The 14,901-nt window shown below is 50.9% G+C and overlaps 1 protein-coding gene across 1 annotated transcript in view; it reads right to left on the bottom strand.

Annotated features, from left to right (window-relative positions):
* Positions 1 to 14,286, bottom strand: part of GRK5 (G protein-coupled receptor kinase 5) — a 207,901-nt gene extending 193,615 nt beyond the window's left edge. The window contains exon 1 of the mRNA XM_051824219.3: positions 14,049 to 14,286. Within this exon, the coding sequence (XP_051680179.1) occupies positions 14,049 to 14,100 (52 nt within the window). The 5' untranslated portion in view covers positions 14,101 to 14,286. The remainder of the gene's footprint in view (positions 1 to 14,048) is intronic.
* Positions 14,287 to 14,901: the final 615 nt, after the last annotated feature.

Here is a 14,901-nt window from a genome sequence, read left to right on the forward strand (position 1 = left end):
ACTATGGTAGGCCCTCATCCAATACGACTGATATCCTTTAAAGGAAGGAAACAGGGACCCAGAGCTGGAGCCAGATGCAAACCTGCCCGGGGCAGGTGACTGGCAGATGCACACAGGGGATGGTCTACACCACAAGGAGCCAGGCCCAGTCAAAGCCTGCCCTGGTGCCTACAGAGGGAGCATGGCCCCACCCAGGGCCGTTTCCAACTTCTGACCTTCGAAGCCACCCAGGTGGTGGCACTTTGTGACGGCGGCCCTGGAGTCAGAATGATGAGAACTGCTGCTCTGCCTCGGAGGAACATGCCGGCCAGGGAGACTGCTTCTGCTCTGGCCCTGCTGCCCTCGCGGGCTCCTTCTGGGTCTCAGACCCTCCTCTGGGGAGAAGCAGCTGGCTCTGACGTGCTAAGCTCCTTCCTGCCCTCTGAGACGACACTGAGCCCACGGCCGTATTAACTAGTCACCCAGTGAAAAGCCAGCCTTTCCCCACTTACTCTGCCTGCTGCTTTCAGAGTGGCGAGTGCCACAGTGTGCGTTCCCACACCCACAGGCATCTCTGGGAAAGAAAGGCCACCTTCCTCCAATCACTCCAAAATCAGTGGAGACCCCAGGCTTTGGACTATGCCCTTGTGCCAGGCTTATCATGGAAAGAGAGAGGGGAAGGGCCTGGGACATGCTTTGGACTGATTTTATTTGTGCTTGCGATCGTAGAGCCGCCACCCAAGTAAGTCACCTGCAAACTCACAGCCAGAACGGTCATCACGAATTCCACAGAGAAGAACATGACGCCAGATGAGTGACCAAAGTGAAGGACATTAGTGGACCATGTGAACACATGCCAAACCCTGGAGAAGGTCAGGTCAGGACACCGCCAGAGCCCCGCCCTCCACATTCACACAGACGCTAGCTCTGCAAAGTGAATGGCCCCTAGATTTGTGCTGTACACAGACACAACAGCCCTTAGACACGGAAAACAACGCGATGGGTTGGCACCAGAGGAGGAAGGGCACCTGAGTCCTTGCTGTGTGGCCTTAGAGAGCGCTTCCCTTCTCTGAGCCTGATTTCTGTCTCTCTCCAGAGTATTCACAATATGAACAATAGCTCCCAGGTCTACCCCCACGGTGTCGTGTGATGATCAGAGGTGAGTAACAGGGAGCTGGTTTTCTTAGCCTGTATTTCCTGCCTGGCTTACACCACATGCAAAACCCACGGACGATTACAAAGGGACTGACAAAGACTTGGAGCTCACACTTGATTCCTTAGTGCAAGCTTTGAATACCATAGAAAGGATGACTGATTGCCCAGAGGTGAGGGGTGTCAAATCCCAAAGCTCTCCAAAATGTCAGGGCGCATGCATCATGCTCCTTTCTCATAAGAAAATGCACTCGGCACGTCCCTAGGGTCACTTAACTCTATTTCAGAAATGACCGCCATTCTCCCCAAAGGGAAGGCGGGTGTTTTAGGCAGACACGCCCTTAAGAACAAAAACTCAAAGTCTGTAAAATGAGTGATTAAAGGTGAATGTACAGTGGGGAGGCTCTTCCTACCCTGTTTACAACATACAAGAAAACTGACAAACCTTGATGGCCCGCTCCAGGGGCTTGGCTAAGTGTATTATAAAACTAGTTGATGACAGTCAAAGACACAGACCCCTTTGGAACAGGACAACCCCCCTCAGGGTCTACCAGAAAGGCCTGCCCAGCATTCCACTGACCCGACAGACACTGCGCTTCCAAAGTCTTTCACAATGTTTCCTAGCGCGCATTCATTCCATGGGAAACTATAAACACAGATATGGGACGGCTCTGCAACACAGTGCTGACTCAAAACAGCTGCAGAACAGCATGTATACCAAGCTCTCATTTACGTAGAATCATATACTCTCACATGTGCGTATGTTCTCGTGTGTGTACGCACACGGAAATCTGGGAAAATGTCCACCTAAAGGCTGACGTGAGCAGGCACACATGGAAGAGAGAGATTTTAATTTGCTTCTTGATGCTTTGTGCAAATTTTACCAAGCAAGTACTGTGCAAGTTTTTAAAAATCATAGAAATGAAATAGAATGACTTGCATTCACCCATGAGCCACAGCTGCACACTTGACTCGTGTTTCAATGCTTGTGCATGTTACTGCTGAGGTTCCACAAAGAGGTGGTGTGATTGCTGAGGACAGCAGCTGTGCAGATTAGAAAGAACCCCAGACACGGAGGCTGGGTTTGCCGCTGGATCTGGGCTCTGGTTCCAGCAGGTGCTCTGGGGTAAGTTATGTTCCTCTCTGAGTCTCAGATTCTTCCTTTGTGAGAATAGAGAAGGGGAGCAGATGCTTGGCTCAGCGGCTAAGGCATCTCTTGAGACACCCACATCCTATACCTGCGTGCCTGGTCTAAGCCCCAGCTTCCCAGCTTCAGATCCAGGTTCCTGCTAGTGCACACTCTGAGAGGCCACAGGTGATGGCTCAAATGCTTGAGTCCAACCAACCATGTAAGAAACCCAGACAGAGTTCCGGGCTTCTGGCTTCAGCCTGTCCCAGCCCTGGATGTTGTGAACAAGTGGAGCATGAAACAGCGGGTGGTAGATCTCTCTCTGTCTCTCTGCCTTTAAAATAAAATGAAAACGAATAAATGAATGAATGAGAACAAATCACAGGATTGAAAATCAAACAAAATGATGGTCAGAAGGATTTTATACTTTTAAACAATGTTTTAGAAAGAAGATGTCCATTGCCCAACCTATCTTCTTCTCAGAGCTTCCCATGGTGCCAAATACACAGTAAGTGCCAACTCAATGCTCTAGGGAAGAGGCAGAAGTCAATCCAGGGTTACTTCCACCACATTTTGCTCCCATCAAGCATCCACATACTTCTGTTCTAGGCAGGTGGTGAGAGTCCACAGGCCGGCCCTGAGAGACAGAAATTCCTATCAGACACAGGTTCCCTTCTCAGCACTTGATCAGAAGAACTTGACTCTGGGTAAGCCTCTCAAACCTCTACCCCTTCACAGTCGTTCCTCAAACATTCTTAAGCCCTGAAAAAGATAAGTGAGAACGCCAGACTCCAGGACAGAGAACAGTCAGTCTCCCAGCAGGCACATTTTGGTACCCAAACACTAGCCCTCACCCTGATAATCCAGGGAACCATCCTAGGAAATCGGGCTTTTCCATCCTTCATTGATATTTCACTGTATCTTATAGAGAACCAAGCTTTAATTTTTAAATCTTCCCTCCAGCTGGACACGACGAATGGGAAGACATCTGGGGTAAATATCTGGGCTCGGAGCGTTCCATCCCAAGCGGTGGTTAGTGGTTTGCAGAGCGAGTGTGTGGCGGAGTCACCCGTGGTCACTAATTATTATATATCACAGGGTCTGGCAGCAGCCAGAAAGCCCCACCGTGCAGGGGCTCTTCCTCTTCAAGAGAGGTTCACAGAACTGACTGGTAGAGATTCTGCCTTCAAGTTAACATACGTTTTCCTTGTCTTAATTGGATCCAGCCTCCCCGCCCATGAGTAGAACGGCAATTTTTCTTTAATGATTACATCCTTGAAATGCCAGGTCATCAGCCATTTCTAGGTCTGGAAGGATCATTGCCTGGCTCCCTCCTTTCTTTCCATTTGCTCAGCGTCATTCTGGTGGAGATGTGAAAAACACATGAAGCGTGTGTCCTAAGCTACCTTCGATTTGGCCCGAAAAGGGAGCTGTGTGATCTCACGAAGCATCGCCTCTAAGAGCCTTGGGATGGGGGAGAACAGTTTGCCCCAAACGTTGGGTCTCATGCAAATATTTATTTCTTCCAAAACATCTAAAACAAACCACTTCCAAATTAGGGGGGATGGGGGGCTTGCCAAACATTTTTCACAGTTAAGACAAACATTTGGAAAACATTCTCCAATTCGTCCTATACCCTTGTTAATCTTTCTTAACCATGTTGAAACATTTCCTAATTTATCATCTGCTGTGACATCAAGGCCATTTCTTGAGGCTCCTCACATAACATAGGGAAGGCATGGGGCATTCATTCTGGAAACATCTATGAACACCTCCTCTAACACACACCCTCCCTGATCTGGGCCTGCAGGGACAGAGGCACCGCCCGACATTGACGTTGAGAAGGCCCTGCCATTCACATCAGCAGCCAAGTCTTTGACCTCACTCCACCCCTTATTCTTCCCAGAGCTTGGAGTTCCTTCTCATGGGATGTTATCTGCACATCCCAACAAGGTCTTCCTGAGTGTACTAACAGACAGACAACTTCTGCACTGGCCATTTAAAGCTGTTACTCGGGGGCCCCTCCTGGGCCAGCTTCTACTGCAAAAGCCAAGACAGAATTCCATTTTCAAATGAGGTTTCACATATGCACAGGCCAAGTCTGCTGGCTGCCTATGTCCTCTCCACCCTGCAGAAAGGGTAACTCCACCCCTCCCCCGCCCTCCTCTTCCTGAAGGGGTTAAATTCAGAGCTGCACCTTCTCTGCAGGAGCAGATCAAAGGCCTGACTTCCTGTCCCCTCAGTATCAGGCAGCGACATCGTGCTGCCTCCTCCCCAGGATCTCAAGTCTGACAGCAAAGCCTCCAGGAAGGAAAAGGACTCCCTTGCCTCCTAAAAGAGCCGGGAAAAGTCAAGTTGCTCAATTAGTGCAGAAAGCACACATGTACGTGCTGACATGGTTTCTAAATGCAAACACCCATACAGTCAGCAGTTAGCCCTGAGAGAGGCTTTCTGTGGGGCAAGGCCACTTTGTGCCCTCTTTCCAGGAGAAGGGGGAGCCTGCAGTCTGGCAGAGCCATCCTCCCATCTCCCACTCTCTCCCCTACATTTTTATTAAGAGAGCAGCAGAGACCTAAGCGGACACCTAAGATGCCACCCTCAGGTGGTGGTACCTGAGGGAAAGGTCTCCTACGGAGAAAGGAGCAGACCCAAGGGCGTGGGGGCAGTGTGACTGCATGTAAGCCAACGCCAGAAGGAACTGCTCTGCCCACTGCCCACCTCTTGGCTCTGCCAAGGAAAGGAAGAGGCACTGCTGCCAATGCTGTGGTCTCCCACCCCACCCCTACCCAGCTGGTTTAACACTCTGTCCTTCAGGGCAATTCTTTGGCCACTAGCCCTGCTAGGAGGAAGAATACCAAGAGGCTGGCCTTGCTCATCTGATGTGCTGGGTAGAAGAACCCAGGTAGAGGGAAGATTCAAATAATGGTGCTACAGAAAGGATCACAATCATATGTGTGTGTGTGTGTGTGTGTGTCTCCATGTATGTACCGGCATGTATGTATGTGCATACCCTTCTAAGGCTCTCTGTCCCTGCTCTCCAGGTCCATTTCAGTTGATACATAGTTTTAATGCTAAAATGGAAACACCTGGGGCCAGCAGTTTGGTACAATGCTCAAATCATCACTTGAGATGCCCACATCCCACACTGGAGTGTCTGGGTTCAACTCCTGGTTCTGCCTCCAATTCCAGCTTCCTGACACCGTGTGCACATGGTGAGGAAGCAGGAGACAGCTCAGGTACTTGAGTCCCTGACATTCGAGGGGGAAAGCAGTGGATGAAGATCTCTCCCTGCCTGTTTCTCTCTCTCTATCCCTCTCTCTCTTTCTCCATTTTTCAAATAAAATAAAAATAAGTGAATAGAAAAATTTTAAACTTAATGAATAAAATGGAAACACCTACTTCCAGAATTTGCCTATTAGTCACTCACAGCAGGAATTACTTCGCCCAAGCTCTCTCAAGCTGGCCCTTAGCTGAAACCAGGGACCTCGGATTCCCAGTCTGCCCCTTTTCTCCAGAGTCTCGCCCAGATCCTTTCTCTTCCACAGGTGAGATCTCCCGGGTGTTCACACTGCTCTGTGGCTTATGCACTTACAGAAGGGAGGAAAGACTTCCGGGGGAACAAGAGCGCACCAAGGAGTGATCCACCTGCATTCGCTCCAGAAAAGTACTAGGTTCAGTGACTCCCTTTCTTCCCTCTCATTTCCCCACCTGTCAAGCCAGGGGTGACCTCTGTCTGGATGGGGAGGCTGGGTCAGCCCAGGCGTTGGTGGCCCGTGGCCTCTGCCGCTTCACCACACAGGAATGTTCTTATCTGTTTATCTGTTTCTTTAGCTTTCTGTACTGGCCCCGGAAGTTGTCCTCTGGAGTTCATTTCACAGTTCCCTTTAAACAGGATATTGATAGTCCCCAGATTACAAATTCCTAGAGACACCGCAAGCCCCATTAAAACCGGTCTCATTCATGGCTGCCTGTTGGGCCGGCTCCTTGGCACTGCTTCAGATACAGCTCCTTGCTTCAGACACCCAAGAATAAGCAGCTGACCGCTTCATTGTTTCAAATGCTGCCTTTCTTTTCTAAGGGTACTCTGAGCTATTGGTAAAATGTTTCCAATCTCACAAGAAACAGTTTTTAAGGAGAAACTCTCTGGAAGTGGATAAAAAAGAGTTGTGTCTTTGACCTCCCTAAATGTATTTTCTCCAGATCTTGTTTCAATTGGGAAGTCCTCTAAGTTTTTTTTTACCTAGTTCCCCACTCATTTCAGATCACTTTTTGAAATATGTAGAGTTTCCTTTTTCTTCCTTTTGTAGACTTGCTGTACTTAATATCACTTAATTTTCTTCCTTAAAAAAATTTAAAACTGCTTTAAAATTGCCCTCACATTAGGAGTTTCAAAAAGGAACAAGAGGCCCTAACATATGTCCATGTCACGCACTTAACTTGAATCAGGAGAGTCAATTGCTCAATTTAGGCAGATTTCCCCCAAAACATAAGAAAAAAGGGAGAGAGGATACAATGGTTTAGTCCCATGATTGCCCTGGGAGTGAGTTTTCCTCCTGGCGAGTCAGGACCAACCCTCACTGCCCAACACCACCCTACAAGCCCCCTCCCTCCCTCAGCCTCTTCCCCACTCTGATTCTGTTCCCCATCCCCGCTCCCTAGCTCTCCCTGTCTTTCACCATCCTCTAGTTTTCAGAGCATGAGGGGTTACAGCACTCATTCAACCTGCAGCACTCTCTACAGCTGCTCTGTCCACACTGGCTGTCCACTAGGATGGGAGCGTTCCACACAATACTGCCCAAGAGAACAACCACCAGCCATATGTAAGATGTAGTTCTTCTGCTTGAAGAACTGATTTTTTTTTAAATTTTGATGAGTTTAAATCTAAATAGCCACATGCAGTTAGTGACTACTACATGGGACAGAGTCCCTTTAGGGGACTGGATGCCTTTGACCCTTTCAGATTATTCCCAGGGTTAGGCTACATCGGAGGACACAACCCAAACAATCCCAACAAGAAGCTGGACAGGAAGGTGGCCTCCATCATTCTTCCTGAAGCCTGGGCCTCTCCCCTGGAAAGTCCATCCATGCTCTGTCTGGAAGGCACTACTACCTACCGGTTTTCTTCTTGGGTCTCAACCAAAGGGTCTTTCTGGATTATTATCAATGATTTCTATTTGTAGGGACTAACTTCCATAAAACTCGATATCCTAGAAAATTAGCACTTGTCTTTCAGATTCTGGCCTATCCCTCAAATATGACCTTCTAATTCTCTTTAAATCATATACATGGAGGCCAGAGCCATGGCATAGCAGATAAAGCCATGGCCTACAACGCTGGCATCCCAAATGGGCACCAGTTCAAGTCCTGGCTGCTCTACTTCAGATCCAACTCCCTCTCAATGGCCTGTGAAAGCAGTGGAGGATGGTCCAAGTCCTTGGGCCCTTGCACCCATGTGGGAGACCCAGAAGAAGCTCCTAGCTTTGGATTGGCCCAGCTCCCACCACAACTGGGAAGTGAAACAGCAAATGGAAGATCTTGTACTCTCTCTCTAACTCTGCCCTTCAAATAAACAGATAAATCTTTTTTAAAAAAAATTGTTTTAAATCACACACAAGTCCCTCATGCTGCCACCTGAATTCTGAGCACAGCAAAGTCAATGGAGTCTACCCAGCCAAGGTCAGAATGCTACAGTCAGCCTCAGCTCTTTGCAGAAAAAAAAATCAGTTCTACTCACATCACGTTTTCCAGTTGAAAAGCCTAAAAGGGGGGCTGGCGCTGTGGCATAGCGTGTAAAGCCACTGCCTGCAGCACCCAGTGGTTCCAGTCCCAGCTGCTCCACTTCCAATCCAGTTCCCTGCTAATGCACCTGGAAAAGCAGCAGAGGACGGCCCAAGCATGTGGGCCTCTGCACCAACATGGGAGACCCAGAGAAAGCTCCTAGATCCTGGCTTCGAATCAGCCTAGCTCCAGCCACTGCAGCCATTTGGAGGGTGAACCAACGGATGGAAGATCGCTATCTGTAACTCTGTCTTTCAAATAAAATAAATAAATCTTCAAAAGGGGGGGCTATAAAAGAGGAGGGTGCTACAGTATAACAGGTTAAGTTGATGCGTGGGATGCCCACATTCCAAATCAGAGTGCCTGGTTCACGTTCTGGTTCCTTAGTTTCCAATCCGGCTTCATACGAATGCACCTGGGAGGCAGCAGAGACAGTGCAAGTGCTCGGTGCCTGCCACCCACGTGAGAGACCCAAATGGGGTTCTGTGCCCCTGGCGTCAGTCTGGCCCAGCCCTGGCTATTGCAGATATTTGGGGAGTGAACAAACACCTAGAAGATCAATCTCTCTCCCTCCTCTTTCTGCCACTCTGCATTTCAAATAAATAAATCTTAAAAAAAAAAAAAAAAAAAAAAAGCCTAAAAAGAGAACAGTAGTTTCCAGCTGCATCTTCTGTACCACTGCTTACCAGACTTTTCCAAAGCTGACGTCCACAGGGTCACCTCTGCTGAGGGCCCTTCAGCAACCACATGTTGGGTAACTGAATTGCCCCCTTGCAAGAGATCCAGAAGACAATTCAGGACTGGCTTTCTCAGAAGAAGCAGTAGGGATAGGGGCAGGGTCTAGCCAGGAAGTAGCTGCTTTCTCTTTAAGGAGCTGCATGATTTATACAAAATGGAATGCTCCCTCCAGTGTCTGACTGATAGCAAAAGGAACAACATTGTCTTCACCCTCCAAAAATAAATCTTTTCAATATTTAGGATGTTTTTAAATAAAATTTTTCACTGACGTATAACAGGATATGTTCAAAATAGAAATCACTCAATTATTTGACTATAAACCATTTTTAATCATTAAAAAATTTTTTTTTATTTGAAAAGCAGAGTGACAGAGACAGAGAGACCTCTGTCCACTGGTTCACTCCTCAAACGGTTGAGAAGCCAGGAAGCAGAAACTCCATCCGGGTACCTACGTGGGTGGCAAGAGCCATCTCTGCTGCTCTCCTAGGAGCACTAACAGGGAGCCTGACCAGAAGCAGAGCTGCTGGGACTCAAACCAGCCCTCTGAGAGGAGATGTCTGAGCCACAGTGGGGCTTAACCTACTGCACCACAACATCAGCTGTACTTAAAATTACTTCTTAAAGCCATTTTACTATTCTATTTTGATGTCAGAGGTAGGGGCTGAGGTAGTAGAACTGAAGAAAATTCCTAATAGTCTTTTTAACACATCAAGTGTCACTAGGCATTTTCTGGTATTTTCTCAAGTTTCATCTGAGCTACAGGAGTTAGGGCAGTCATGCCCTTTTGTACCCATAAGACTCTTTCATTTCAAAAACGCCTAGAATGACAAGCTAAAACTTGAGCCACAAATATACAAGTGCCAGCTTCAAATATCACCCACAGGTCTGAATGCCTTCTGAGAACACGCAGGGGTCCAGGTACAGGCTGAACAGCCCTGGGTAAGGAGGACTCAGCTCATATATTGAGGCTGTTGCTGAAATGCACGTGGGCATCCTTGCATCCTTCAGCCCAGAGCGGGGGGGTGGGAGTGGGGGGGGTGTCAGTTAGCAAGCTGTTACAGGAGCTATCGCTGAGTAAGGCATCATTTAAACAAGGATTTGTCTGGGCACTAGAAGACTCAGACTCTGGAGAGTTTAGAAGCTGACAAGAAGCAACTCAGCTACTGAAAGACGAGAGTCTTAGGGGCATTTATCCGATGATCTTAAAAACAGGCAGCTAGATTTGCTACAATCATCATTTAAAAGCTTTCTTTTACAAAGCAAGGCTTTCTGAAAACACTGCTTTTGGTTTCTCTACCTCCAAGTTGTCAGTACTGAAAAGGAAACTCTCAAAAAATGAAAGGCAGTTTCACTTAACGTGCTGGGTTTAAGAGGCCAGGCAGCTTTCACACTCGCAGAGCTGTCTCCCAGGCTTTCACAGAAGGGAGAAGCTGCAGGGTGGAGTGAGTGTGCCTGCCCACAGCGGTCAGGGGGCTGGGAGCTCCAGAGACATTCCACAGTGAGCCTTCGCTGTCAGCATCACATTATCACGAATGAGGTGTGAGGAGCTGGCTCTCCTGCTGTGGAATGCTGGGTCTGTGCAAGGCAGACAGCCCCTCCAGGCTAGGGCCTCCAGGTTCGCTCCCTGCCCCCAGCTGCATGTTCTCCCGGGTCCCTAATCTTGATGGTCAGGAAGATCCAGGCCAGCAAGTTGCAGTTAGCTGCGCAAGAACTGCTAGCTTTCAGCAGTTGTGACAAACGGTAAAGTCATTAGGTTCCTGTACTTGGTGCTTGTCAGTTTCAAGCTCAGTAAAATATGATCGATACTCTTTCTGATGTCTTTATTGATCAGCTATGGCTACGGGTGGCCTTGCAGTTTCCTCTCCTTACAGCTCACTCAGAAATGAACAGATCTCAAGTATGAGAAAAACTGAAAACCTTTATTGCGACAATAAAACCAAAAGAAACACACAAAAGGCACTCTGCAAACACTCCTTCTCACTACCATTATTTCAACACTAGTTGGCCTGCCAATTTTCTGATTCTGAAATGTAAATAGATAGATAGAAAAGTTAGCCTGGGTCTCTTTTTCATTAAATGCTTAATCACTTAGCTCATTTCCATAAACTGGCAGGAATTCAATCTCAACTCCTTTCTTTTTTTCCTCAGCCGCTTTTTAGGGGAGTAATCCAACATTCCCAAGAGCAATTAAGTGATGTTTTCTCATGAGACCAAGACAAATAAACAGCCCAAAAAATACATTTCCGTGAATTTAAAATGTTGAACTCAGATCTCTATCTTTTCTTATTTCTAAACAATTGTCACAAAGGTGCAACTTGCCTGCTACATTTTCTAAATCACTAACATTGAATCGTTTTTACTCTACTCCACTGGTAGACTTTCTATGTTGTTGCTACTTTAAAGTTTTCCACTGTATCCATGATTTGCCACGGTAAGAATCTGAACATACAGCAAATTTCAAAGCCGTTAGGAATGCGGAATAATAACAAAAGATAGGCCCCAATTTACCCACAAACATGGACAACTACAAATTACTTTATAGCATTTGCAAAGCGTGTCTGTCTTTCTTCAAAGTCTGTTTCTCTATTATTTGGGACAAATGTGACTTTTATTTGAAAGCCACATTTTAAATCGTTTCCAATATATTTTTGTTAAGTGAACTAAATTGAATTTCTTTTTTTTTTTTTTAAAGATTTTATTTATTTATTTGAGAGGTAGAGCTACAGACAGTGAGAGGGAGAGACAGAGAGAAAGGTCTTCCATCCGCTGGTTCACTCCCCAAATGGCTGCAACGGCTGGAGCTGAGCTGATCCAAAGCCAGGAACCAGGAACTTCTTCTGGGTCTCCCACACGGGTGCAGGAGCCCAAGCGCCTGGGCCATCTTCTACTGCTTCCCCAGGCCATAGCAGAGAGCTGTATCAGAAGAGGAGCAGCCAGGACTAGAACGGGCGCCCGTATGGGATGCCAGCGCTGCAGGCAGAGGCCACAGCACTGGCCCCTTAAATTAAATTTCACATTCACCAATTATATTTCCTATCTGTAACCATTCACAAGCATTTTTAAGGAGTGTTTTTCAAACAATTCCAACTCAAACTTTTTCGTGTACTACAAATGTTATGCCAGATATGTCACTACATGGTCTCAGACTCATTTCTGGATATCTGGAGAATTACGAGGTTTGATAGAATAAGCTCAAGGAGAGAGCTGAGAGGAGAAAAGTAAGTTGTTTTTATTTCTAAAAAATGCCACACTGAGCCCCATCGCCAGAGAGTGAAGCACTTGAAATCACTGATTCTCTTGATGTAAGAGAGAAAGCAAAGTACAAATTTTTAAATGAAGTTTCCACATAAATGATGAATTTTTCTCATCCGTGTGTCAGTCTCTGCAGGTTTCCTTACATTTTCCCTCAATTTCAAAACCACCCTCAAGAGCTAAACTCTCACAGTGAGACTGAAAAAGACGTTAAAAGAGGAAAAAAATAAAAAACCAAAAGATGCATTCTTGAACACTATTAATCACTGTAATTCTGGCCAACAGGCATTGGTCACTGCACACAATCTGCCAGCCAGAAGCTCTCTTCCCCAAGGCTCTGAAAAAAACCATTTTATTATCCTGACAAAAGTATCAGCAGGTAAACTCATTTCAGTGAAAAACACCAGGCAGAACAGTGCGTGTGTGTGTGTGTGTGTGTGCGCGCGCGCACGCGCGCACAGCGGGTAGCTGATATCACTCTGCCCCCCCCCCCCCACCTCAGTAACCAAACGTGAGGGAAGAGAGAGGCACCCTGCAGGCAAGCAAATGTGCAGCGGAACAGAAATCCGGGGAGCAAGCCGCTCCCCAACAACAGGCGGAATCAGAGGCACTTGCAAGGCCTACCGCACCACCATACCAGAGGCTGCCCAAGAAACAATTTCAGAATGAGGGGGTGGAAACTTCCCCAGCCCCGAGGGAGCCGGTCCACTGGGTCCCCACAGCAGGTGGTCTGCCGCAGAGACTGCAAACAGGGGTCTGTCCGACAGGACACTTGCCCAGCCCAGAGGAGACCCCGCCCGCTGCCACTTGGGCTCAGCTGGCTAAGAACGTCGGGCTGCAGGAAGACACACAAAACCCCAGGCCTTAGATCCCAAAGTCGCTAAGGAACAGCCTTTGGTAAAAATGTGCTCACACCCAGGCTCAGCCTTGGGGGAAGGCCGGGACAGGCCCGCCTATTTCAACCTCAGCTCAGGGTCTTCAGCCACTGCCTCTCTGGGGGCTTTCGAAGCGAACCTTGGCGGAGAGGCTGCCTCAGAGACAAGTGCCAAGGGCCGGCTCAGCTGCTGAGCCCCAGGCCACGGTGGGCTCTGCACCGCCCCCCCTCCACCCGCACACCATGTCCAGCCACAAGGCGATGGAATGGGCTGGGTAAACACGGGCCGTTTTATTGCTGGCCAGGAATTCTTCCTTCATTCATCAAAGCGGGTGAATGAAAATATTAAGAAGTAGGTAAGGCATTTCCTGGGCTGCTTACCGAGCCCCCCTCCGTCTGCCTTCTTACCTCGGCTACCAAAGGGGCAAGCCACTTCCCCTTTCGGGAGACAGCCGCACGCTGGACCTTACACAGACCCCGCCGCGCTCCTCTTCAGGAGCACCTAAGTTTCCGGCTCCTTTCCGCCTGTCCCTTCTTCCCAGCTAAGGCAGCGTCCAGCTGTGTTTCCAGGACAGACTCAGCATCTCGCCCACCGCACCCCGCCAACCCCATGCCGGCGCCCGAGGACGTGCCTCCAAGACCCCATCAACGCACCCACCTGAGCCTACCCGGCGGTCGGGGGGCCTGCAGCGCCCCCGCCCCGGAGGAAGGCGCTGAGAGCCGGCGACCCGCACGGCCGCCCTTCCGCCACGCCGCGGACGGGCCGACGGCCCCGCGCCCCGCTCTGCCGTCCCCAGCGCCGGGTTTCCCCGCGGCTGCTCCCCGCCAAGAGTCGGTCTCAAGTCGGCTGCGCACGCCAGCACCCGGCTTCTGCCCACAGCACCAGCCCCAGCCCGAGCCGGCTCCGGCCGCAGTTCCGCGCGCACGTTCGCGCGGCTGCCCGCGCTGACCCCTCAGCCCGCACCGTCTGAGGGCCCCGCATCCCGGCCCCCGCACCCTCCCGCCCAGGTGCGCCTTCCCCGCGCCCGGGACCCCGGCCGCGCGCCCCGCCGCTCTCAGAGCCGGCTCGCCCGGGGCATCCCGCGCCCGCACCGCCCGGCCCGGCCCGGCCCGGCCCGCACGCGGCCGCGCCAGCCCCGCGCTCACCTTCCCTGGCTTTCAGCAAGACCGTGTTGGCCACGATGTTTTCCAGCTCCATTGACAGCCGGCGGGCAGCGCGCGAGCCGGCCGGCGGGGCTGTCAGCGCCTGCGGGGCTGCCGCTGCTGTGGAGCGCGAGCCCGCCGCGCCTACCGCATGATTCCTGCTCCCAGCGCTCGGAGCTCGCCCCTCTGCGGCGAGCAGCGCCGCCGCCGCTCCTTCCTCCCTCCGGGTCCCCCGCCCCCCGCCCCCCACCCGCCGCAAGCCTCTGTCACTCCATTCTCCTCCCCTCCGCCTCCCTCGGATGCTTTAACGCTTCGGATGCTTCTGCCTCCCCTCCGGCCCTCCCGGGGGTGTGGTACCAGCAGGCTCGGGCCCCCGCACTGCGCAGGCGCAGGCCAGGGCGCGCCTCCCGCCTCGGCGCCGCGCCGCAGGGGCTGATGGGACTTGTAGTTCTCTCGCTTGCGCCGAGTGAGGCTGGGGCGGGGCGGGCCCCGCGCGCGGCGGCGGCGGCGGCGGCGGCGGCGGCGGCGGCGGCGGCGGCGGCGGCGGCGGCGGCGGCGGCGGCGGCGGCGGCGGCGGCGGCGGCGGCGGGAATCCCAGACCCGCCCCGGGACGGCGCCGGAGAGCTAGGGCGGCCCCGCCGCGCCGGTGATCGGAAAGCGGAGTCCGCGGGCTGGGGCGTTGCTCGGGGTGGGACGCGAGCAGGAGCCCGGCTCCTCTGGGCCACCTCGGATCCACGAGGGGGCTGAGCCCCGGAGCGGCGCCGCGCCCCCAGGGCCGCGGGCCCGACCCCGGCCCGCCGTCTCGCACACGCTCGCGCCAGGTCAAGGACAAAGGTGTACTTTGTTTCCTCAGAGG

Source organism: Oryctolagus cuniculus, chromosome 15, assembly GCF_051225735.1.
Source record: "Oryctolagus cuniculus isolate XC-2025 breed Fujian yellow rabbit chromosome 15, ASM5122573v1, whole genome shotgun sequence".
NCBI lineage: Eukaryota > Metazoa > Chordata > Mammalia > Lagomorpha > Leporidae > Oryctolagus > Oryctolagus cuniculus.